The sequence below is a fragment of the Eulemur rufifrons genome, chromosome 8, assembly GCF_041146395.1.
Source record: "Eulemur rufifrons isolate Redbay chromosome 8, OSU_ERuf_1, whole genome shotgun sequence".
In the NCBI taxonomy this organism is placed as follows: domain Eukaryota; kingdom Metazoa; phylum Chordata; class Mammalia; order Primates; family Lemuridae; genus Eulemur; species Eulemur rufifrons.
In genome coordinates this window covers 104,561,486-104,586,011 of record NC_090990.1, presented here as the reverse complement: position 1 = coordinate 104,586,011, position 24,526 = coordinate 104,561,486, and the positions used below count along the sequence as shown (strand labels likewise).

General features: G+C 38.3%; 1 protein-coding gene and 1 non-coding gene across 5 annotated transcripts; one reads left to right on the top strand and one right to left on the bottom strand.

Moving 5' to 3' along the window:
- Window positions 1–4,529: 4,529 nt before the first annotated feature.
- On the bottom strand, window positions 4,530–23,010 carry ANP32E (acidic nuclear phosphoprotein 32 family member E). Of its 4 annotated transcripts, none has more exons than XM_069478849.1 (7): window positions 22,648–23,010; window positions 19,253–19,402; window positions 18,631–18,753; window positions 17,423–17,588; window positions 15,595–15,767; window positions 8,111–8,165; window positions 4,530–6,895 (listed from the first exon to the last, which is right to left on the bottom strand). In XM_069478849.1, exons 1-7 carry the CDS (start codon window positions 22,699–22,701, stop codon window positions 6,825–6,827), a joined length of 792 nt encoding a protein of 263 aa, XP_069334950.1. In that variant the 5' UTR covers window positions 22,702–23,010; the 3' UTR covers window positions 4,530–6,824. The 4 variants fall into 4 exon arrangements, with proteins under 4 accessions (XP_069334950.1, XP_069334952.1, XP_069334953.1 ...); XM_069478851.1 differs by having other exon boundaries at window positions 4,530–6,892; XM_069478852.1 differs by lacking the exon at window positions 18,631–18,753.
- Window positions 23,011–23,880: 870 nt separating this feature from the next.
- Window positions 23,881–24,063, top strand: LOC138390949 (U2 spliceosomal RNA). Its single transcript, XR_011234614.1, has one exon. It is a non-coding gene; the product is annotated as a U2 spliceosomal RNA (small nuclear RNA).
- Window positions 24,064–24,526: the final 463 nt, after the last annotated feature.

Here is a 24,526-nt window from a genome sequence, read left to right as displayed (position 1 = left end):
CTTTTCGACTCTGCTCTTGGGTGTAATAATTTGGCTTAGCAGAAATTTTTGCCCGTGCTCCAAAGTCACATTAGGAACACACTCTAAAGTGATTAGCGCTTTCTATTTTATTTTTTCTCCATGACTAAGGTGGCATTTCTCTAATTTCAAGTGCTGTTGCTGTCTCCCCGAGACCTTCAAATTCTAATCCTCCTGCTTGAGATTCCCGAATCGCTGGAGGGGCGCCCTATTGTAAAAATAGCACCCCAGAAAAGGAAAGGAAAACTGTTTTATCTGTGTCTCAGGGGTTGAAGAGTGGGGAAATCAGGGTAAAAATTTAAAGAGGCAAGTGTCCCTTAGGACTACAATAGGTAACTCAAAAACATACCCCCAAATGATTACTTTGTCAGTTGAAACATTTAATAAAATTCCCCAGTGTGTATTCAAGCCTCCTATCAAGAATCTGAAGTAGTGATGCTGAGAATAATATGTGGTTGGTTCGTCCCAGAGGAGTGTGACGGGAAACAAAGCCTTAGACAGAAATTTTATCTTAACGGCTGGAGTCCTTGAAATAAGAAGGGTATGGGGTAAAAGCAAAATGAATGAGGCTGAGTTATAGAGCTCTAATCCTTCACTACTGACTAGTACAGCCCAAGGTCCTTGGCAGTGGTTCCTGCCACATACCCCAATATTAGAAGGCTTGGTAAAAAAATAATTTTTGGTAAAATTACCAAATTTGGTAAAAATTCCTCACCAGTAATCCTATTCAGAAAGATTTCACTAATTTCCTACAAATAATAAATCCTTAACACTGCAGAAAGGGGTTTGTTCCTAACTCAGAATATTGTCAGAAAGGTGCTGGGGGTGGAGCGCTAGGCTTCAACTGCCTTCACAGCAGACTTGCGGTATGATTGTAATTGCTGCTTCCCTTGGTTTCTTTTGGTGCTCTGTCATTGGTTTTTAAGAAGTATAGTTGCTTCAACTGCAGTTCCTTCCATTACACTGGGGCCCCAGTTCTACGGATCCCAGTAGTCCTCAGTCACAGCTCTCTACATAAATGACTTTGAACGCTACTGACTACACTGTTGCTAGCTACTCAGTACCAAGAGAAACGGACTCTGGGAGAAGATCCTTCCACGTGTAGAAAATCTGTGGCCTCTGTAACTAATTCTGGGGCTGTAGAGTGACCCTATCCAGGAAAAGTCACAACCAAAGTGGAAAGCAGAGATCATCTGAGTATTTAATAGGACAACCAGAGAAAATAGGCCAGTGTCAGTGTCAAAAGTTACTTCTTGAAGCTAGAACAAGTTGTTTTCACTAGTGCTGGATGCTTATTTGGTGGCCTCTGTCAGCATTAACCATCAATGTGGATGTGTCCATTTTATAAGTAACCAAGTCCAAATGATGCCTTAACAAAAATTTGAATTATAATTATTTGTAAATATTCATAAAGTTGGCCGGGCGCGTTGGCTCACGCCTGTAATCCTAGCACTCTGGGAGGCCGAGGCGGGTGGATTGCTCAAGGTCAGGAGTTCGAGACCAGCCTGAGCGAGACCCCGTCTCTACTAAAAAATAGAAAGACATTATATGGACACCTAAAAATCTATATAGAAAAAAAAAATTAGCCGGGCATAGTGGCGCATGCCTGTAGTCCCAGCTACTCGGGAGGCTGAGACAGGAGGATCGCTTAAGCCCAGGAGTTTGAGGTTGCTGTGAGCTAAGCTGACGCCACGGCACTCACTCTAGCCTGGGCAACAAAGTGAGACTCTGTCTCAACAAAAAAAAAAAAAAAAAAATATTCATGAAGTTGAAAAAGTCATACCTGGTGTTTTGTTGTTGTTTTTGTTTGTTTTTTTTGCTTCCTAACCAGAGCATAATGATTCTTTCTTAATCATCTTAATCAGGGCTGTTATGGAGCAACCCTATTTTAGAGTCCTAGTACCCAAAATAGTGACTAGATTTGTATGAAATAAAAGTATTTTACATGTATATAAAGTCTTTTTAAAGATTCTCCTGGAGACCAACTCATTTTGTAATTTCCATTTTGTGGTGTAACATGTTTTCCTTCAAGTTAGTGTTAGGTAGATAGTGAGGGACCTCTGGCTAGCCTAGGGACAAAGGCAGGGGCCTCACCTTGGTGCTCCCTCAAGCAATTGCCCCACCTGGGGAAGGACAAGGTGCCCCCTCTTGGTGCTGCCCCACCTTGATCCTGCCCCAGGCACCCTGCTGATCTGCAAAAGAATGCAGGGAATTCCCCAACCCAGGCACAATAGGATTTGGAAAGTGACCTAGAATAACCTAAGGCTAATTATCATGTCATTAACTGTCCATCAAAGTGGTTCCATGAGAGGAGGGCCCAAACCGGACAGTATAAAACAGGACCCCAGACCATAACCAGAGCCCTTTTGGTGAACGTATCTTGCTCTGTGAACCTAGTCTTGCTCTTGCTCTGTAAACCTATCTTGTCCTTTCTCCATAAACTTTCATGCTTGCCTTGCTTTTGGTGTGACTGTTTATTCTTCAGCCAAGAGCACACTAAGAACCGAGAACAGAGAAGATTGCCAACTGGACATTAAGGTTGTTCAACAGACAAGTAACACAAGCAGCTGCCTGGGGCCAAAGTACCCGTGCAAGGTTCTTAAATCTTAGGCTGATTAGTACATGAAAAAGGCATGCAGTAGTAGAATGCTATTATTAAGCAACAGCTGCAGAATATGATTGCATCCAGTACTAGAAACAATAGAGGGGAAACTTTCAGCAACTAGAAGCATAAATGTCACATTCCAAAGCTCCTCTTTAAAATATAGAAGAAGGAATAAACAATACTTAAAAGTATTTTGGCACAACAAAGTGACTATCATCAACAATAAGTCACAGTATACTTCAAAATAAGCAAAAGAGTGGAATCGGAATGTTCTGGACACAAATGTTAGATGCCTGAAGTGATGGATATCCCAGTTACCCTGATTTGATTAATTCACCTTGTATGCCTGTATCAAAACATCACATGTACCCTATTATAAAGATATACAACTATTATGTACCCATAATTAAAAATAAAAAGTTTTTTAAAAAGTCAACTTCAAAAAAATTATGAATCACAATCTCTCACTGAATTGCTTCATTATCTAACAACCTCGCCAGAAACTTTTAGTGTGGTTCTACCATTTTCTTTAACCAAGAGGAGAAAGGCTTTGAATTTTTCAAAGACATAAAACAAAATACTAATTTCAGTAAACAATACCTATAGTTGAAAACACTTCAATATTGTCATCTCTCAGGAAGCACAGTTCTATAATTAAAATGCCTTTTCAATTCTGGGAACAAAATAACAATAAATTAAAAATACCTTTCAAATATTTAACTGTAAAGCAATCATGAAAACATTATTTTTTGGAGGGTGAGGGTGGAGTCTCACTCTGTTGCCCGGGCTAGAGTGCCCTGGCGTCCCAGCTCATAGAAACCTCAAACTCCTGGGCTCAAGCAATCCTCCTAACTCAGCCTCCTGAGTAGCTGGGACTACAGGCATGCGCCACCATGCCTGGCTAATTTTTTTTTTTAAATATATATATTTTTAGTTGTCCAGCTAATTTCTTTCTATTTTTTTAGTAGAGACGGGGTCTCGCTCATGAAAACATTATTATACTTAGCATTATACTTGTGCCTTGACTTTACAAAATATATTCCAGAGTTGTCTAAAAATAAACATTTTTAAAAATCACTTATCACCAGAAAACCAAAGAAAGAGCAGAAAAAACAATTTCAAGTTTGATTTGCTTGAAGTAAACATGTAAGAATTTTGTATATTTATATGATCAAAAGATTCTGAAGATAAACATTACACATTATAAATGGAGACTCTAGATTTAGAAAAAACTATTGGTGTACGGTAATTTTATAATCACTTTAATTAACCACAGGTATTTATTTCAACCATAGGTAATAAAGTTATTACTTCAAATCAAAATACAAGAAGTACTGGCTCAGTTTGAACCCCAAAAGGAAAAAATACGGGAATCCAGAATTTTTTTTTTTTTTTTTTTGAGGCAGAGTCTCACTGTGTTGCCTGGGCTAGAGTGCCATGGCCTTAGCCTAGCTCACAGCAACCTCAAACTCCTGGGCTCAAGCAATCCTCCTGCCTCAGGCTCCCAAGTAGCTGGGACTACAGGCACGCACACCATGCCTGGCTAATTTTTTCTATATGTATTTTTAGCTGTCCATATAATTTCTTTCTATTTTTTAGTAGAGATGAGGGTCTCGCTCTTGCTCAGGCTGGTCTCGAACTTCTGAGCTCAAACGATCCACCCGCCATGGCCTCCCAGAGTGCTAGGATTACAGGTGTGAGCCACTGCGCCTGCCTAGAATTTTTTTTTATTCTTGGAAAAAGTTACTATTGAAGATGATGAGGTAAACTATTAAATTGTAATGCCTCATATCACATCCTAGTGTTTGAATGAGTAATTAATAATTTTCAACCTGTTTCTATTTTTAAAAAGCCCTTCAAAGCCACTAAAGTTATTGTTGAAAAAGTGAATATTATACACTGAAACTAATCATTATAACAAATCTTCAGTTTATTTGAAGCAATTCAGTTTCAAAAACTTTAAGTTACAGCAGTCACAGAAAAAACAAGAAACAGAAACAATAAAAGAATAATCAAGAGTACTGCATTTTTTTGTTTGTTTTTAACACTGTCATGGCTTTATTCAAAACACAGTTGCACAAAAGTATTAACTTCAAAGTTTTTAAGGAGAGATTCTTAAGGAACTTAACACACTATATACATACTGCCATACAAAGAGCATTAAAATAGGACCAAAAACTTCTACAAAATATAAAACCCACCCTTACTTATTTGCATGAAAATACCACCCACAAAGCTAAGTAAGTCTTAAAAGTTATCAGGAGGCTCTAAGTGTTGTTTTCAAACCAAAGAACTAATTTTGATTGCACAATAAGATGATTGATAAGAAAGTTAATATATAGATTTCATTTTAAAAATAAGTATTTTATAATCTGGTATAGTATGTATGCAATGAGAATTCTTAGGGACTAGAATAGGGCATTTCAATTTTTAAAATCAGAAGAAAAATGTGAGTCTTTTGGAGATTCCAATCCCCCTACTACTAAACTTGTCCTAAGTGTTTTATTTCAGTCAGTCGTGCAACTTTTTTAGTTTCTCCACAAATAACTTCATAATTTTTAATTTAAAATGCCAAGTCATACATTTTAAACTAAAAAAGCAGCAGCAGCACTATACTCAGTAATTTAAATGTGTCCCAGTATAGAAGCATAATTTCAGTTAATTTGCTGACACTAACTTTTTAAAAATTTACAAATATTCAAAACAAAGTAAAAAAATTTTAGATAGCCAAGACTAAAAAAGCATTTGCCTTGAACATGGAGCCTCCATGACAAAAAGGGAGATGCGCTGGTCTACTCATTATATTTTATTTAGTAGCCATATAAGGGAACACACACACTTATCCCAAATATTTTTTTCTATTTTCAATGGACATCCACTTGAAAACAAATCTTAATTTTAATACCAATTTAGTTTCAAATATTTTTCCTACTGCTCAGTATATTCCAATTAAATCCTATAGCTGGTAATGCTTTAAATTATTAAAGGTTCTACTCAGGAAAATTAGAAATACTTTGCACAGTGATATCCAAATCATCCGAGAAGCCAACTTAAAAATTTTACTTGAATATCTTATTATCAATAGGCAATTGTTCTGACTTTCAAGGAACACTAATGCTGCTTCCAAAAGCCTCTGCTTTTCTTTTTTCTTCCTACTAATATAGTCTTAGATGTTGTCGATCAAGAAAGATTTACAGTAAGCAGACCTTGTTGCATAAAACTGTATCAATAATATTTGTAGCTCAGAAAATACTCAATTACTTTCACTTCACTTATTTAAAACTCAGACAGATCTGAAAAGGTGGTTGAGGTATAAGACTAAAGGTTTTCCTAGGTATCCACAAATTTCCCAACTTTCTTCTGAGATAGAGGGAAGGGAGTGAAACAAGAAGGGAAGGCGATTATGAAGGAAATGCTGAGAAAAAGAATGCACACCTAAAAACAAAACAAAATAAACAACCGTTGGCGTGTCATGATCTGCAGCCTGAAGAAAGGGCTCACCTGCATATCTCTGGACTTAGTATAAGCAATTTGTCCTTTAAAAAGAAAATCTTATAGGTCACCACAAAATCCATAAATTGTATTACTGAATGGAACCTCCACAAAATCTATGAACTATTAATATATTGCTGAATAGAACCTTTACTATTCTGCTTCTACTTTCCAAGTTACTTATGTGACAAAAAAAAGCACTCAAATACTCTTACTAAAAAAAAAATTCATTGCCTTCAAACTAATGATCTCTGCACCACCTCTAAAAAAATAACCAACCCATCATTCAAGAGACTATTGTCATTTCATATTACATCTGACTGTAATTTCAGTTAATTTATAAATAACTTTAAAACCTTATGAGTGAAATGCACCATACTACACCTGTGTAAAAGTGATCATGTTTTAATTATGGGCTAAAAATGACTAATACAGTGAGCTTGAATTAGAAAAATTAAGATTCTAAATAAATTGCTAGGGAATTTCAAATTGGGGGTCAAAAAAATTTTTCTCTACATACAATATGATCATTAACAGACTAGTAAATCTTATTTGGAATGATAAGGCAAAAATAGTAAAACCACACTTTTCCTATAAAAAGTTACACATTATCTTCTGTAGGGACAGCTATTGTACATGAAGAAACAAAGAAGATGTGATCACTCTACTGCACACCCATGAACATTAGGGAATCTGGTCCTAGAATGATCTAGTCATCTTCTTCCTCTCCATCATCTTCAGCATCTCGTTTCCTCTTCTCCCCTCGAAGACTTTCTTCTTCTGAAAGAATAGAGGAAAAGTATAAAATAATTAATTTTGACATGTGACTATGTGTTAAGTTACAAAGTTTTGAATCTTAGTGAAAAGTTAATGGCAAAAGAAAAATAAGTTTCCTCTCTGAATTTCTTTTCTTTTTTCTTTCCTTATTTTATTTTATTTATTTTTTTTTTTTGAGACAGGGTCTCACTCTGTTGCCCAGGCTAGAGTACAGTGGCATTATCATAGCTCACAGCAACCTCAAACTCCTGGGCTCAGGTCGATCCTCCTGCCTCAGCCTCCCAAGTAGCTCGGACCACAGGCATGCACCACCACGCTTGACTACGTTTTCTATTTTTTGTAGAGATGGGGTCTCACTCAGGCTGATCTTGAACTCCTGGCCTCAAGTGATCCTCCCGCCCAGGCCTCCCAAAGTGCTAGGATTACAGGCATGAGCCACTGCCCCCAGCCTCCTCTCTGAATTTCTTTCCATTGCTGTGTGATGAAGACTTGCAAATCCATAAATGACAGCTTGCTATGCACCCTTGTGGCCAAATCATGAAGTACATATCAAGAAACAGGACTTGACATCAATGGAATTGTTAGTAAATTTTAAAAATTATTTTGAAAGACCTAGGTAAAGAGTACCACAGAACAAATCTAAAAAGGGCACTATCAAGTTCAACTGTTCCTCTTCTATGGAAAAGACTTTACTCTTTCCAAAATGACAGACCTTTAAAAAATTAATAAATTCAATTCAAGTTTCCATTAATCTCTTCATTACTGTTTTTAACACAAACATCAGCTTGGGCAACACAGCAAGACTCATCTCTACAAAAAATTAAAAAACTAGCCAGGTATGGTGCCGAACGCCTGTTTGTCCCAGCTACTTTGGAGACTGATGCAGGAGGATCACTTGAGCCCAACAGTTCGAGGTTGCAGCCAACTATGATCATGACACTGCATTCCAGCCTAGGCAGCAGAGCAAGACCCTGTCTCCAAATGAATAAATTAAATAAAATAAAATAAATGTTATAAACTGTTTATTTTTTTAATGGAATTAATGAATGCCCTGAGACAATTACTCTTTAAAAAACCTTTATACCTTTCAAGGCACTCTACGATAAACAAAGCAAAATCAAAAGGATCAATAAGAACTTGCTAGACTCATTCTTTAAAGCCCATGAAAAACAGCTGTGTCTTTAATTTTAGAATTTGTTTATGGCTAGTGTAACTCACCTTCTTCTTCCTCTTCTTCCCCTTCTTCAACATAGTCATCATCATCTTCTTCATCCTTGAAATTCAAATATTCAGTTTGAGAATAAATAAACAATGACACAGATTTTTCACTGTTTGTTGTAATATATTCCAACAAGAACAAAGAAACTATGGTTATTTTGTGTTCTGACAACCTGTATACCTTCCCTATGTCCTTTTTAAAATCTACCTAAATCTCTGGTTTCTTTATGAAAATAAATCATGCTTTAGACCAGCACTATTCAAAAGAATTTTCTGTAACAATGGAAATGTTCTATATCTGTGTTGTGCAATATAGTAACAACCAGCCACACATGGCTACTGAGCATTTGAAATATAACCAGTGCAAATGAAAAACTGAATTTTTAATTTTTATTTAATTTGACCCAATTTAAATAGTCACATACACCTACCACCTACCATAATGAACAGAGCAACTTTTGACAATGTTAAAAACAGGATCTTCTATTTTACAGATAAAGGTAGGAATGCACTGAGTCCTAGTCCCAATACAGTTATGTGTTTTGAATAAGTCACTTTATCTCTCTGGACCTCAGTTTTTCAATCAATAAAATATTTATCTAGAAAAACCTGTAAGTTCCTCCTACATCTAAAAATGTACACAACAAAATAGCAAATGTCAATAAAAATCACAATTAAAAAAATGATCTACAACTCTTGTGAAGTAAGTTATTCTGGATAGCTATGATTTAAACCAGGGGTGAGGAACCTTTTCATGTTGGAAGGCTGCATTAATTTCACTGTAACCAAATAAAGCTGCATTCAAGAAACTTCAATTAGATATCTTTAAAAATGTACATTACTTTGTAAAAATCTAACTACTACTGTGTACTTAATAATTTCAAAAAGTGAAAACCATTTCTTAATTTTAAAGTTAACTAACCTTTAAAGGACTTTGTTGTGTCTACTTTTTGTTGGAAAGCATTTGAATATTTGGTTGTAGCATGGAGCTCTATAGTTTCAGTTGATCCTCTAGATGGGTATCAGTCATTTGTGACCTCAAGGGAGTCATGATTTGAGTTAGGTAGGAGAATGTAGCTTTGCAGGAATAAGTGGTTGAAAAGCAAGAAAGCATTTTTCGGGCATGTTGCCAAAGGCATGGGTATTCCACTACATTTTTCCATGTTTCAGTTGGCTCTTTCTTAGCATCAAATAATGATTTTAAAATGTCATCTACTGAGAGCTCAATCAATTCCATCTGTAGGTGCCTTGATGATATCAACTAGGTGAGGCAGAAATGCTAATTTGAGTTGTGATGTCATGATTCTCAAAGTCAGTGAAACTTTCAGTGTATTCTCCAATCAATAGGTCCATAACAGCTGTGTATTCTTCAGATGACTCACATATATCATCCTGCTCATCAATGACCTTTGCTAACTGGGGAAAAGGTTTATCTGAAATTTCCTTTTGAAGAAGTGTTTTGCAAAAAGATAGCTTTTTCCAAACTGCTTGGATTTTTTTGCCACATATCATATATAGACTTAGAAATATTCAAGTTGTTTTGATTTGACATATCACACAGAAATGCTGCATTCCTATAGAAATCTTCTATCAATAATTCACATTGCTAATTCTGTTCTTCATAAAATTTAACTATCTGTTCTCACAGACCTAAAATTTTGGCTAATACCTGTCCCTGTGATAGCCGACGCACTTTAGAATGGTATGGCAAAGTCACACTGAATACTTCATCACTCAACTTTAGCATGTTACAAAACTGAACATGCATGAATATAGTTAATACTCATAATTTGTTGCAAAGTGTCACTTAAAACAGTAGCTTTAACATAGAGATTTTGCTAGTGCAAGATACAATAAAAAGAAACAAGAGCATCTGGATCTGTTAATATTTTTGTATCTGTGCAACAAACCCTTCATGTTTTCCCGTCATGGAAGGTGCACCGTCTGCATATACGCTCACTAAATTTACCAAATTCAGTCCAACTTCACATTTATCTTGAAAGCTGTTGAAGATACCTATTCCCTGAGTTCTGTTCGCAAGAGTGCCCAAAGCGAGTAACTCTTTGTAGCAAAGAAAATCTTCTGTTATGACCTGAATGAAGTATAAAACCTGTACCGAGTCAGTAGTATCAGTTGATTCATCCAAAGCAACTCAATAATATATATTTTCCTTTTGAAGTACTGCATGAAGTTGTTCTGTTAAGTTGAAGGCTAATTCATGCTGGTGATCAGCTATGGTTCTCCTTGAAAGAGGCAGTTGTTTGTACTTTTAAACATTACTGGGGTCTGAGCATCCTACAACTTCGACAATGCATTCTTTCACAATTTCTACATCACTGAATGGCTTTCCTTTTTCCTCGAGTATATAAGCTACTTTATAAATTGCTTCAGTGGCATTATTTCCGGGTCTTATTGCTGCTTCAAAGAATCATCTTTGCTTTTGCTTTAAATTTCTGCAATACAACCTTTCACGTCTCTCCCTCTAATTTAAAATATGTATGGTCCTTTTGAGTGTTATAATGCTGATGAGCATTGAATTTCTTTAATGTTGATACTACAGTATCACAAAGCAAGCAAATCATCTTATATTTAACAGAAACAAGACAATATAGCAATTCCCAATCCTCATTTTAAAAAATCTATTTTCTTCCTTCAGCATTCTCTTGGTCTTCTTTGACATGATGGGCTGTTAAGCAGACAGAATTAAAAAAAATTGTCGAGCTGTGCAACTATTCACAAATTCCACTTCAAAAAGAAACACAGTGCACCATCCAAAAGCTGGTAACAGACTGGTGTACTTGACCCCCATAAACTCTTACCAACTGGCCTTGTGCAGTAGTGGTGCCAGTCAGGTGGGGGAAGTTAGAACTAAATCATGAGCATAGCAGCCATCAATTTAGCCCTCATGGCTTACTAATGCTCTAATTGTGCCATTCAATCTGGGAGGATTATTTTGTTGAAACTTAATTTATTCTTTGGTATTTTAAATATGTTCATTTTAAAAATAAAATTAAAATATAAATGATGAATAAAAATGTATCAACAAAAATAAAAGGATTTGTTCTGCAAAACTTGGATTCAGTCAAAAGGCTGCATGTAAAGACCTAGAAGGCCACATGTGGCCTTAAGGCCAAAGGTCCCCCACCCCTGACTTAAATACTGCCTTGAAGCATTATAACCATTTTTTTTTTTAACTCTAGCCAACTGGAATGCAAATCTCTGAAGTGCACTGCATACTCTTCTACCATTTTATGCTGGACTTAACTTACACCTTTCTCTTTCTTGAATGATCATGGTCACCATTTTTTTATGGATACCATTTTTTTTTCTTAATTTTTTTTGCCAGCGACTACCCTCTGCCCCGCCAAAGGCGGCACAGAGAGCAGCCTATGCATACCATTTTGATCATAACAATACACCAATTAGTATATACTATTCCCTCTAGCCTATTAATATATGTAGGATGATTTTCTCCTTTTTAAAAAGACCCTTGCCTCCATTTTGAGTTGTTTCTTTTCCTAGTTTTTATGCCCTCTTTTGCAATCAGTTACTACATCAATTTTAATCTGCTATGGAATCAGAAAAATAGATCAACAAGCTTATTACAGAATTGAATATAAAAAGAAAATAGGTTTAGCTTGAACCCTCTCCAAAAAATAAAATGTCTTTTGTTACTTATATCTTGGTAGCTCAGAGACCTTTTATACTTACCGATTTGTTCTTGGCTATGTTCCAAATGGCTATGGTCCAGAAAAATGAGGTGCTACTACATGCTCAAAAAACTGAACCCATCTACAGTCTCCCAATGCCATACAGGTTTACTGCTCTTCAAAAATACTCTAACCAATTTGTAAAAGCCAAGAACCACTGGGTAGTTAGGGAAAACTTGGACAATCTTCCCTTTTTCACAATATTCACATCCCATTTTTGTCTAGAAATACTAAACAGAACCTAATTTTCCAATATTTAGCTAGAAGCCCCTGAGAAACTAACCTGGATAATTTTATTTTATTTTGAGACAGGGTCTTGCTACCTGTCGTCCAGGTTGGAGTACAATGGTGCAATCATAGCTCACTGTAACCTCAAACTCCTGGGCTCGAGCGATCCTCCTTCTTCAGCTGGCACTATAGGCGCATGTTACCAAGCCCAGCTAATTTTTTAATTTTTTTGAAGAGACAGGGTCTTGCTCTTGCTCAGGCTGGTCTCAAACTCCTGGCCTCAAGCAATCCTCCTGCCTCAGTCTCCCAAAGCGCTAGGATTACAGGTGTGAGCCACCACGGCCAGCCAAACTGCATGATACTTATACCAGAAATCATTCTTATACAGCCAACTGAAACACTGTAAAGCATCTTCATACCAGAATACCAGTAAGCTACAAGGAGCAGAAGGAATGGGGTAGTAAATAGCACAAAAAGGACCACAATAAAAATAAAAAAAAACCTGTAGCCTTAAACTGAAGAAGAATAAAAGAAAAGAGAGGAGTGGAGGAGAGGGAGGGCAGGAAACGGGAGGGGAAGGGAAAGAAAAGAGAAGTGGAAGAAACATTTTAAACATCTCCAACTTATAAGAATTAACAAAAGATATTTAAATATTTATAATTTTAAAAAATATTTGAGATACTAATCACATTTGTTATTTGATATTTTGTTTTAAATAAAATAGACTAATAATTACATTAATAATTCATGTTTTAAGCCCTTTTTAAAAAAATACATCATGAGAGAACATCTCTCAATAAAAACTCAGCTTCCACCACAGATTTGATAGTAGAGACTAAAGACTATAATCTTCTTTCTATTAGTAGGAAATACAATGTCTTCTCCTTTGTGCTGTGAGTAGTACAAAGGCACCACAATTCCCAATCTTCCCAAAGACCCTACCTCCATTTTTAATGAAATATATTATACAAACATAAAGTCTTGTTTATACATGTTAATTCCCTGCCTCTGAAGAGCAGCTGAAACAGAAGAAATAAAAAGACTCATGCTGGGCGCAATGGCCTGTGCCTGTAGTCACAGCTACCTGGGAGGTTGAGGCCGAAGAATCACTTAAACTCAGGAGTTGGAGACTGCTGTGAGCTATGACTGAACCACTGTACTCCCAGCCTGGGCAACAGGTAGCAAGACCCTGTCTCTTAAAAAAAAAAAAAAAAAAGGAAAAAAAAAAGACCCAAATAAAAAATACCTAATCAAATATGCTTTCTGTTTCCCTCTAACTTCTTTTTAAATCTCAATAACCTATTAAGCTTCTCCTGGGATTTGGCTTCTAAAAACAATACTTTGTTTTAAACATCCCCAAGTTATCTCGTCATGAATGAAAACTCCTGCTACCTGCTTGCCCTACACTGACATAATTTATGTATTATCTTAGAGATTTTTGCTCTATATGTGAGTGAATTTTTGGTTACTATTTCCCAATACTCAATGGAATGATAAATCTAAACATTTATAGTTAGTTGCAGGTCATTTTTAAATTACTTAAATTAGACTTAAGGAGGAATTATTGGCAGAGAAAATAAAAGATCAAATACAAAAGAATACAAGTCTATTATTTTACCAAATAAAGAAAAACTCAGGGGAAAATGTTCAAGTTGTATGCTGGTATAAACTGAACAGGCTGACTCTATGAATACTTAAAATACTTAAAGTTCTATTGTTCATTATTACATAACTCCTAACTCACTAAGGCCTCAAGCAAATATGTCCTATTTTTCTACTGTGGTTTCATATTTAAAATGGTATCAGAAAAAATTATCATTGATCAGTGATATTATCTGTCTAACCAATGTAGAAGTCATTAGAAGAATAAGAATACTGACAATTTCTAGTCTAAATAAGAGATGTTATATTTAATACTAAAAAATTATTTTAAATTATGAATATAAACCTCAATTTAACATTAGGAGAAAATAATTTACCTAAACTCTCAGGGGCTAAAGATCATTTGTTCTAGTCAACTGACAATTCTCATGAGCCTATTATGTGCCAGTCAATCAATATACAAGCTGCTGAGATACAAAGATGAATGGCTGCTCCCCTTAAGGAGCTCACCATCTAGTAAGTAGAAAGTGGCTGATTTTTGTAAAAGTGTCTCTAGGCAATAGAAATCTGATCAAGGTTCCGAGGTAACAGAGGAAGGCGTGATCGCCTAAGAAAAAGTATAGAAAGCTTCAATAATGAGGCAACTCCAGAGCTGAGTTTGTAAAGCTAAGAGTTCACAAGAAAAAAAAGAAAGAAAAAAAAACAGAGGGGGGTGGGGATAGAAAAAGAGTTCACGAGCTATGATTTGGGTGGTAGTTATACAACTATATACATAATGTAAAATTTCATAGAGCTGTACATAAAATTAATGTACTTTACATGCTCCACTATATTTGTTTTTTTTTTTTTTTTTTTTTGAGACAGAGTCTCACTCTGTTGCCCAGGCTAGAGTGAGTGCCGTGGCATCTGCCTAGCTCACAGCAACCTCAAACTCCTGAGCTCAAAGGATCCTCCTGTCTCAGCCTCCCGAGTAGTTGGGACTACAGGCATGCACCACCATGCCCGGCTAATTTTTCCTATATATATATTTTTAGCTGTCCATATAATTTCTTTCTATTTTTAATAGAGATGGGGTCTCGCTCTTGCTCAGGCTGGTCTCGAACTCCTGAGTTCAAACGATCCGCCCACCTCGGCCTCCCAGAGTGCTAGGATTACAGGCGTGAGCCACCGCGCCCGGCCCACTATATTTGTTTACCTCAAAAAAGACGACAAAGTTCATCAGAGAGCATGAGTAGAAGGTCATTTTAGATAGACTGAACAATGTATACACAAATACAAAGGCAAGAATAGCTTGGTGTGATGTTTTAATTTTGTATTGAGGAAGAAGAGCCTAGAGAAGGAAACAGAGGCCAGGTAATGAAGGGCCTTGTATGTCTTGGTGGCAACAGGGAGACATGAAAGGGTTTCAAGACTAGTGATACAATCACATTTGCATCAACTACCCAGCCATCACTGCACATAATATTCCTAAGTGGTGATGCTATATTCAGACAGACTATCTAGAAAACTACATAAAAAGTACAAGCAAGAGATAATTAGGGGGAAGAAACTTACGTTTTCTTAAGTGCCAGGAACCATGTACTTCATATATACTATCTTATTAAATCCTTAAAACAATCCTATGAGATTGGTATAATCACACTTTTATAAATGTAAAAACTGAGGCTCAGAGACATTTGTAAAATGTTTCTACCATACCATGCCACTGAGGGTAGAATGGATTTGAAAGATATCTGGAAAGTAAAATCAACAGGTGTTTATGATTATCTGTGTATAGTTTATAGTTTGGGTTGGGGGACAATGAGAAAAAAGACAGGCAGACAAATATATGCACACCCACAAGTTAGAAACAACTCTGAGATTTCTACAAAACACACTTCTTACAATACTTAGCCCTATACCTAAATAATTAATTTTCAGTGTAGGTAAGAAGTTTCTATTCACCTGAATTTCTTCTTTCATTAAATATGAGAGGCCCACTTCCTCTTCTCCCTCTCCCAGTTCTGAGCCTGCTTCATCTTCATCCTCATCTTCCTCCTCTTCCTCCTCCTCCTCCTCATATCCTTCAGGTGGACCAGCTTCATCTTCCTCTTCATCTTCATCATCTTCATCTCCATCTTTAAAAATATTTCAAAAGATGAGCAAATGGCTGGGCAAATGTTTCTGGCTAGTATGTTGACCCTTTCTACCTTGCCTAATCACTTCAAATTCTTAAGTCAATGGTTGGAAAGCATCTCAGGGTGATTTGCTTTTAAGATTTCTATTTTAGGCCGGGCGCGGTGGCTCATGCCTGTAATCCTAGCACTCTGGGAGGCCGAGGCGAGAGGATTGCTCGAGGTCAGGAGTTTGAGACCAGCCTGAGCAAGAGCGAGACCCCGTCTCTACTAAAAATAGAAAGAAATTATCTGGCCAACTAAAATATATACAGAAAAAATTAGCCGGGCATGGTGGCACATGCCTGTAGTCCCAGCTACTTGGGAGGCTAAGGCAGAAGAATTGCTTAAGCCCAGGAGTTTGAGGTTGCTGTGAGCTAGGCTGACACCACGGCACTCTAGCCCAGGCAACAGAGCGAGACTCTGTCTCAAAAAATAATAAAAAAAAAAAAATGTTTTCATTTTACAACATTCAAATTTACTGCTTGTGAAGCATAGTTTTCTAAATACTAACATTCATCCAATGTATAGATTTTCATCACAACATTACTTTGTGGGTACTTCAAAATCTGCTTGCCCATCATTCCATCATTTTATAATATTATCTATCCATCAAATTTCTTTCAACATTTTAACAGTAAAAAAATTTTTCACCCAATAACAAGCAGTGTCCCATTACTAACAGCTATTCAACAACTGATCTGTTAGATCAGATGTAGAATATTTAGAATATTAGAAGACTTAGAATATATATCTAAAAATGTATATTCATTAATTCTAGAATATTTTTCAGCACCTTAAAAAGAAACTCGACAATTAGCAGCAGTCACTCCACATTCTCTTCTCCCCCCTGTGCCTGGCAACCAATAATCTACTTTCTGTCTCTATGGATTTGCCTATTCTGAACTTTTCATATAAATGAAATCAAACAATATGAGGACTTTTGTGTCAGGCTTCTTTCACTTGGTTTGGTGAGATGCTTTAATTTTGTATTGAGGGAGAAGAGGCTAGAGAAGGAAACAGAGGCCAGGTAATGAAGGGCCTTGTACGTCTTGGTGGCAACAGGGAAACATGAAAGGGTTTCAAGAAGATTAGTGATATGATCACATTTGCATCAAACTACCCAGGCAGGATTGCAGAGAATATTCCTAAGTGGTGATGCTGTAATGAACACTTTCAATGTTCATTGATGTAGCATATATCACTATTTCATCTTTATGGTAGAATAATATTACATAGTAATGATAAATCATATTTCTTAATCCATTCATCAGTTGATAGACACTTGGGCTGTTTCTATCTTTAGGCTATTATGAACAGTTCTTTTTTAAGAAAGCATTATTTAGGAAGTTGCCACTTTAACTGGGTGGTGGTTACACAAGTTTATACAGATGTAAAATTTCATGAAACTTCATTTTGTAATAATCATTAAGTTCCCTGAAACTTAGAAATCTGAAAGAAAAAATACAAGCTAGAGCTGTGGGTTTTTAAATTTTTCTTGTCTTACTAATACCTTGTTGTGGCTTTTCTCACACCTAAATCTCTAGGCCCAATCTAATTTGCACGGCTAGAGTGGAGGCTATAATTATGACACATTTATGAGTATTAAGAATGATTACCCTCATCATCCTCCTCTTCAGAGTCTGGCGCTTCATTATCCTCCTGATCAAATCCATCTAAGTATGTGATTTGCTGCAGCAGTTCAAAAATACTTTCTCTATAATCTTCCAGGTTTGTGATCTCACAGTTAAACAAGTCAAGACTTTTCAAATTTTTAAGATTTTGCTGGAAAAGTAAAGTTAATGCTTACATTCAAGATTTAAAATATCATTTTATTTCTTTTTAATTCATTATCCAGAAAATATATATCTTAAATAGAGAATTATTTTTGGATTTTTAGAATTTTAGGATTATATCAAACACAGCCAACTCTCTTAATTAGTCCCTGGCATATAAACTCCAAAAGAGTAAGAACTTAGTTTTGTTCACTGTTGTATCTCCAGCATCTGTCTTAGTGTCTTACTTAAAGGAGGCACTCAACATATTTTAGTTGACTGAATCTGTACATAATTAGGCAACAACAATACCATGGTCAACTTAAATCCACAAACAAGCTTATTTTCAACAATTTCAACCTCCTCTCAATCATTTAAAAATCAGAACAAAAATTTTCAGAGTTTCACTTTTTCCTTTCCTTCCCTCATACTGAGACATAATGGGGCAAATAATAAAATAACTCAAAAAATAATCAAGAGGGAAGAAGTTAAGAAAATGCCAGCAATTTAAAAACTAGATAGTCAACTCCTAAAGTTGATGATAAAAATAAATTTCTTACTGATTTAAAAATTTACCTGAATATTTTACTCTAAAGAAAAAGAAAGCAGTAACAGTCTAGATCACAACATAAGAAATTCACAAGTTTCAAGAGTTAAATAGAAATTAAAAAGATAAGATACAGGCCAGGTGAAGTGGCTCACACCTGTAACCTAGCAGGCGTTTGGGAGCCTAGGTGGGAGGAGAAATTGCTTGGGGCCAGGAGTTCAAGACTAGCCTGAGCAATAACAAGACTTCGTCTCTACAAAAAAAAATAGAAAAATTAGCTGGGCATGGCAGTGCATGCCTGTAGTCTCAGCTACTCAGGAGGCTGAGGCAGGAGTATCGCTTGAGCTCAGGAGTTTGAGATTGCAGTGAGCTATGATAATGCCACTGCATTCTAGCCCTGGCTACAGAGCAAGACTCTCCCTAAAAAACAAACAACCAAAAAGATACAAATCTCACAAAATTTAACCAAAAAAAGCAAGTCCACAAACAAGACCGTTCCACTTACCAGAGCTTCTACTGTACTGAGATCTTTGATTTTGTTTCCACTCAGATTGAGGTAGGTAAGATTTGGACATTTCTCTGCCAGGACTTCCAAGCCTCCAGAAATTATATTGTCACTAAGCTCCAACTATATATTCAACATGGGGATAAAATAAAGAATGGTGAAGGCATCAGATTAAAAATTTTAAACGTATAACAATTGGAAGAAGAGAAACATCTGTCATTCTCTCTGGCTTTAAGAGACTGTCACTACAAATCGTTAATTTGCAAATTCCCATCTACATCTGCCAAATAATATATTAGAACTCTTATATTATATAATGGGCTCCCATCCTTGCTTTGGCTCCACTTGTGTAACATTTGGATTTTATGATTCAGAGAAAAATATTTGGTAGTTATTAAATCTAAGTTCATGTTATAAAGCAATTCCACTATTAAATTTAAACTTCCAAAAGCAATATTAGAGCTGATTCCAAGATCCTATATATTCCTTTTTCTTATCTTTACAAACTTAAAAGCTTCTAATTAACAGGCAGAATGGTCATTTCATTTGGCCAAAAATGAGACATATTAAGAACAGCCTTTGGCATTGAAATCATGATGCTTGCACGCTAATGCCAACTTACTTTTCGAAGTTTATTTAAGCTTGGAAGCCGGGCAAGTGAACTTAGTTCCACATTAGCCATACTCAGAAACTCTAGTTCTTTAAAAGTATCGTTCAGGCCTTCAATTTCCCCATTGACACACAAGCAATTATCAAGAACCAACTCTGTCACCTGTAAGAGGGAACACATTAACGATTCTTTAGTCTGCAATCTGTTTAGCAATAGACCTGGGTCTTACATTTTGGAAATATGAATATTAAAACCACCAATCTCAAGTTTTATTGCCCATCGGTTAAAAAAAAAACAAAACAAAAAACCACCAATCTTCTTACACAGATCTGCTTCATTTTCCCCCCAAACCAATATACAATCTAAAGTCATCACTATATGCAATCTTTTAAATTTATACTTGGACTAAGAAGTTCAATGCCTGCTTCAAATCACTGAGGCATACAAAACAAAATTTTGGGCTGGGCTCCTGCCTGTAATCCTAGCACTTTGGGAGGCCAAGGCAGGAGGATCGCTTGAGGACAGGAGGTTAAGACCATCCTGAGCAGGACTGAGACCCCATCTCTACAAAAAAATAGAAAAATTAGCTGGGCATAGTCTCAAGGCTGTAGTCCCAGCTACTCAGGAGGCTGAGGCGGGAAGATCACTTGAGCCCAGGAATTTGAGGTTGCAGTGAGCTATGATGATGCTATTGCACTCTAGCTGGGGTGACAGAATGAGACACTATCTAAAAACAAAAACAACAACAACCAAAACACCAAAACTTTGAAAAAGTTCCATGTGAAATCTGTTTCTGACCCTGATAAGGACATTCAACACTGGGCATATATTTATGCAGTGAAGGGATACGTGGGCTATTGGGAAAAGATTCAAGTAAGCTGCCCTAAAATTTAAGAAGAGAGAAAACTCTTGAGTCACACATTTTATAAAAAACAAAAAAAGAAGAGAGAAAACTGTTTAATCGCTTTTTCAGTTTAAACCCCTTTATCTTTGGTTAATTAGATAACTAAGATAAATACCATCATAACTCAATCAAACCTTGTTACCCTTCATGAAGAAATATGAGAAAGCTCCTTCTGCAACAGCCCAGCTTTTGGGTGCTATTTGTTCCAACATCGAGGTCAAACAATATCACCCAGAACAATACATCCTTGACAAAACGTTATTTCTCCCTGTCACTCTGGTAGCATAGAATGGACTCTTCCCCATTCTGAGAGGGAAGTGGGCTGGATTCCCTATTAGGTCAGAGTTTGTAGTAACAAAACTTCCTGGTGTCGGCCTGAATGGACTTAATCTTAAGGGGGAGGCAGGAGATCCTGTTCTCTATCTCCAATGCAAAAAATGTTTGAGGTATTTGAGGGCTAAAAATTAGCAACAAGGATGCCACCTTCTCTATTTGAATATGACTTTGATATAATTATTTCTGTGACCATAGAGGACATCATGACCTACCGTTTAGAGACAGGACAGGAAACCAAGACCCACACAGCAAGAATGACTTGCCTAGGGTCACACAATTAGTTTGTGGCAGAACTGTGCCTGACTGTAAGTCTTCGGACTCCCAGTTTAGCTCAGTGGTGAGAGGGCTACTAGATTTGGTATCAGAAAACCAGTTCTTCCACTTGAGTAAATCACTTCACTGCCCTGAGACTGTTTGCTAACTTGGATTCTAGAATACAATCCATCTTACAAGTGTGTCCGGAGGAAGAAAGTAAATAACAAACGCGAAAAGTGCTCTGTAAACTGTCTATACAAATGTAAGAGACAAGTTATTATACCACAGCGGAAGAAGCTACAAAAAGGCAAAGTCCTGCACTCCCCAAAACTGGCAAAGAAATTACTACGATCTCTAAGTAAAAGAATGCAGGAGGCGGGGGTGTCCATTTTTCCAACACAAAACATTAAAAAGTATCCTAAACTTGTGCTTCTGAGAGATGGCCTTTAAAGTTTCATCTTGTTTGTTTTTTCCTGAAGCCCCTAAGAATAAGCTCTAGAAACTTCAAGTTCTCTCTGGGATGACCCTGATAGCAAGCGACTGTTTCCTCCTCCCTGTCCCCTGCCAATTTCAGGAAAACAGAAGACAAAAAAAAAAAAAAAAAGTATGCATGCCGAACCCGAAAGCCCAGTCAGACTCAGATCCTCTATGCTGGTATGCGCAGGCACCACCCCAGTTTAAATATATATTTACATATATCATACATATATATATCTCCATGTCTTATCCTTCTATTCCAATTCTAGGGCTTATTTTAGAGGCTTAAAAAGAGCAAGACTACGCCGCTGTCCTAGCGCGAGGCTCCTCGTTGGCCACGGGCCCCGCTCTCTCGTCCTGCCGCTCCGACTGACGGGAAACCCCACACGGGGCGGGGACTCCCCGAAGAAAAAGGGGGTCGCCTCCCAGCCCGCGTTCCCCTCGCGCCTCCGCCCCGGGCCGGGAGGGCTGGGTGAGGTCGAAGAGGCGCCGGCGAAAAAGAGGCGGAAACACCTCCCGCCCGACCCCCGAAAAGTTGACCGCGACCCCGCCTCACGTGGCCCCTCCCAACTCCATCTCTTTAACTAAAGCGACAGCAGCGAGAGCGCATCATTTAGTTTCGCCGAACCCATCTTTAAAGCACAAAACTACTACGGTCCATTTCTTGAGTTTTTGTGAAACTGTCTCCAGGGATCAAATTCAGAGTGGCGGCCACTACCACGCGACATGCCGAATATCGTCACACAGCAGGGAAAGAAGCGGATTATGTCTCACGTCCCCTCCCCACCTCCGGTCACTGCGACGAGTCACAAAACTCACCCGCTGTCCGAGAACCCGCCGCTGACCCAGATTCCGCGGGCGGCGGGCGGCGCGCGGCGCTTCCCGGGGGAGTGGGCGCAGCCGGCGCACGTACTCCGCGAGCGACCCCAGCCCGCGCGCGGTGCGACGTCGGTGGCCGGGGGCCTCGAGGCTGGGGGAGCCCACCCCCCACATACAAAAATAAACGAGTTGGCAGCACTGCAGAAAAGTTGGACTAACTTCTCAGGCGGCGATGGCTGCGGAAGGGGCGAGTGAGACTGGGGGGTCGCGCCCACGCCGCCAGCCCCCAAGGAGAAGGGACAAGGGGAGCGACGCGGCGGAGCGCCCACACCACCCCGCTTCCCGCCCCCACGAGGCCAGGACTCCAGACTAGAAGCAAGCCGAAAGGGACTAAGCCCCCACGCACACACAAAAACGCCCCTAGAAACTTAAACCCTTCGCCATTTTAAGTAGAGAATTTTAATGATTTAAACTTAAAATTAAACATTTTCCCCAACCCTAACCCCAGATGGGGGTTAACTTATTACCTTTCCCCACCCACCCACCAGGACCACCAGAAATCCGACCCTCAGAATGTTGGGCTGGTGGGGCAGGGGTGGGGGCTGAGTCATCTCACCTCCTCCGGAGCTCTGTTCCTTAACTCCAGGTTAATCCTCTTCTTCATCTCCATGTCCTCCTCCTGCTCTTCTGCTACTACTCTCCTCCCTTTCCCTTTCCTGCCTTTCCCACTACCCCCTACCCTAAAATTTCAAGAGATTTGGAAATGAATGAAAAGAAACGCAAATATAAACGCCCACTACCACCATATAGGTGTGGGGGAGAAAGAAGAGAATCGCAAATGGAGTCCAAGGAGTTGGGACTCTAACTCAGCTGCCCCCACCTCCTTGTCCACACACTAGCGCGCGCACACATACACACACACATACACACACATACACACACCCGCAGTTCCTTCCCCTTCAATGGCTGCTCGGAGACTGAGCCTCCATGACACGGCACCGCCAACCCCCTAGTCCACACTCCACCCACCTCCCGAACGTATTGGTTGATTCTTTAGCATCGCACTATTCCATTGGGCTACGTAAATGCCTATCAGTCTTGAGGGCGGACCTGGACCAGAAACTCCGTGTCTATTGGCTACGACCAAGCGCGCAGTTAACTCCGATAGGTCGAGGAGAATGTATGTCCCGGCGAAACGATTTTGAATCCCAGTAGCCCCCCTCCTTTTCTTTGTGTGGTTGGCGCGCTTTCCCTCGGCGCTCGGACGTTTTTGATGCCTGTTGGGTTTGTTTTTTGTTTTGTGGGGGCTTTTTTTACTCTGTTTTTGGTGTTAAAAGGAGGGAGAAAAGCATCCTTCCGTGTCCAAGTTGCGATGCTGGTAATTTACCTAACGGCATGCACCAGCTCTTCTTGGCTGTTTCAAAGCACAGCCGTTGCTTTGCAGCTAAGGTGTACAGCAACGTGCCCATCACATCAAAAGGATGCCATCGTGGCACTTCCCTGCTGGGGTTAGGTTTCTCAAAAAGACTGACCTTCCGTGGTACAGAACCAGAGCCGAGATAAAGGTGGTACTTTAACTTCCACCATAAAAGACTGAACAATTTTGAAAGCAGTTGGGTGAAGTATATAAGTTAGGGACCTTAAAATAAAACTATCTGGAGACATTGTTACTGAGGTAATTGTTGCTGTGATAAACACTGAGACCGTGTTGGAAAAACAACGCTAGCTTAATGAAAATCTGACATCGATTCGCATAGAAATGGCACAGCAATGTGTCTCCTTTCTAATTTCTCTTGGGTTGGTTTCCATGGAAATCTGTAGGTAAAAATGTGCTTTTAAAAGTCTGTCTATCACTTCTCAGCTAAGATCAAGTATAGTATCTGTTCTTATCAGTTTAATATCTGACACATCTCCTGTCCAAGGACAATATAGTAAATAGATTTGGGGAGCAGGAAAATGGAAAAGGAGCTTGCTCTGTCCAGTAGATGCATCGACCTAGTATTGCAGTACCTCCAGGAACAGTGCACCCCCTCGGAGGATTAAAACTTGGTGTTTAAGGACAGAAAAAAAAAATGTCTGTGTGTGATTAAAAGAGTGATATAAAAAGTTTTTGTCGTGAGAGTCCACCTTTTCTTAGTTTTTGCTTAAATTCTATCTTTCTTATTCCCTTACACCATTCCCAAGATAAATATCCAAAGAAATTTCAAGTGATTTGGAGAAGTGGGTGAATTAGTCCCACACCTCCAAGAACTGTTTGCTGTTTTTCCAGTTTCTCAGGTTAGAGACCTGGGTTCCTCACCACTCCACTGTCCTCCTTCCTGCACACAGAGACACTCAGCTCCTCAAATAAGCTTACTTTTAAAATGTAAGTATTTGGTATTTTGCATGCCTTAAAGGAAACAAATGGTGATTATCTTCACAATGCTAAGTGTTTCCGCTGAATTCTCTGAAAAGGAGATTTTGTGAAGATGAAGACAAAGGGAAAGAGAGAGAGC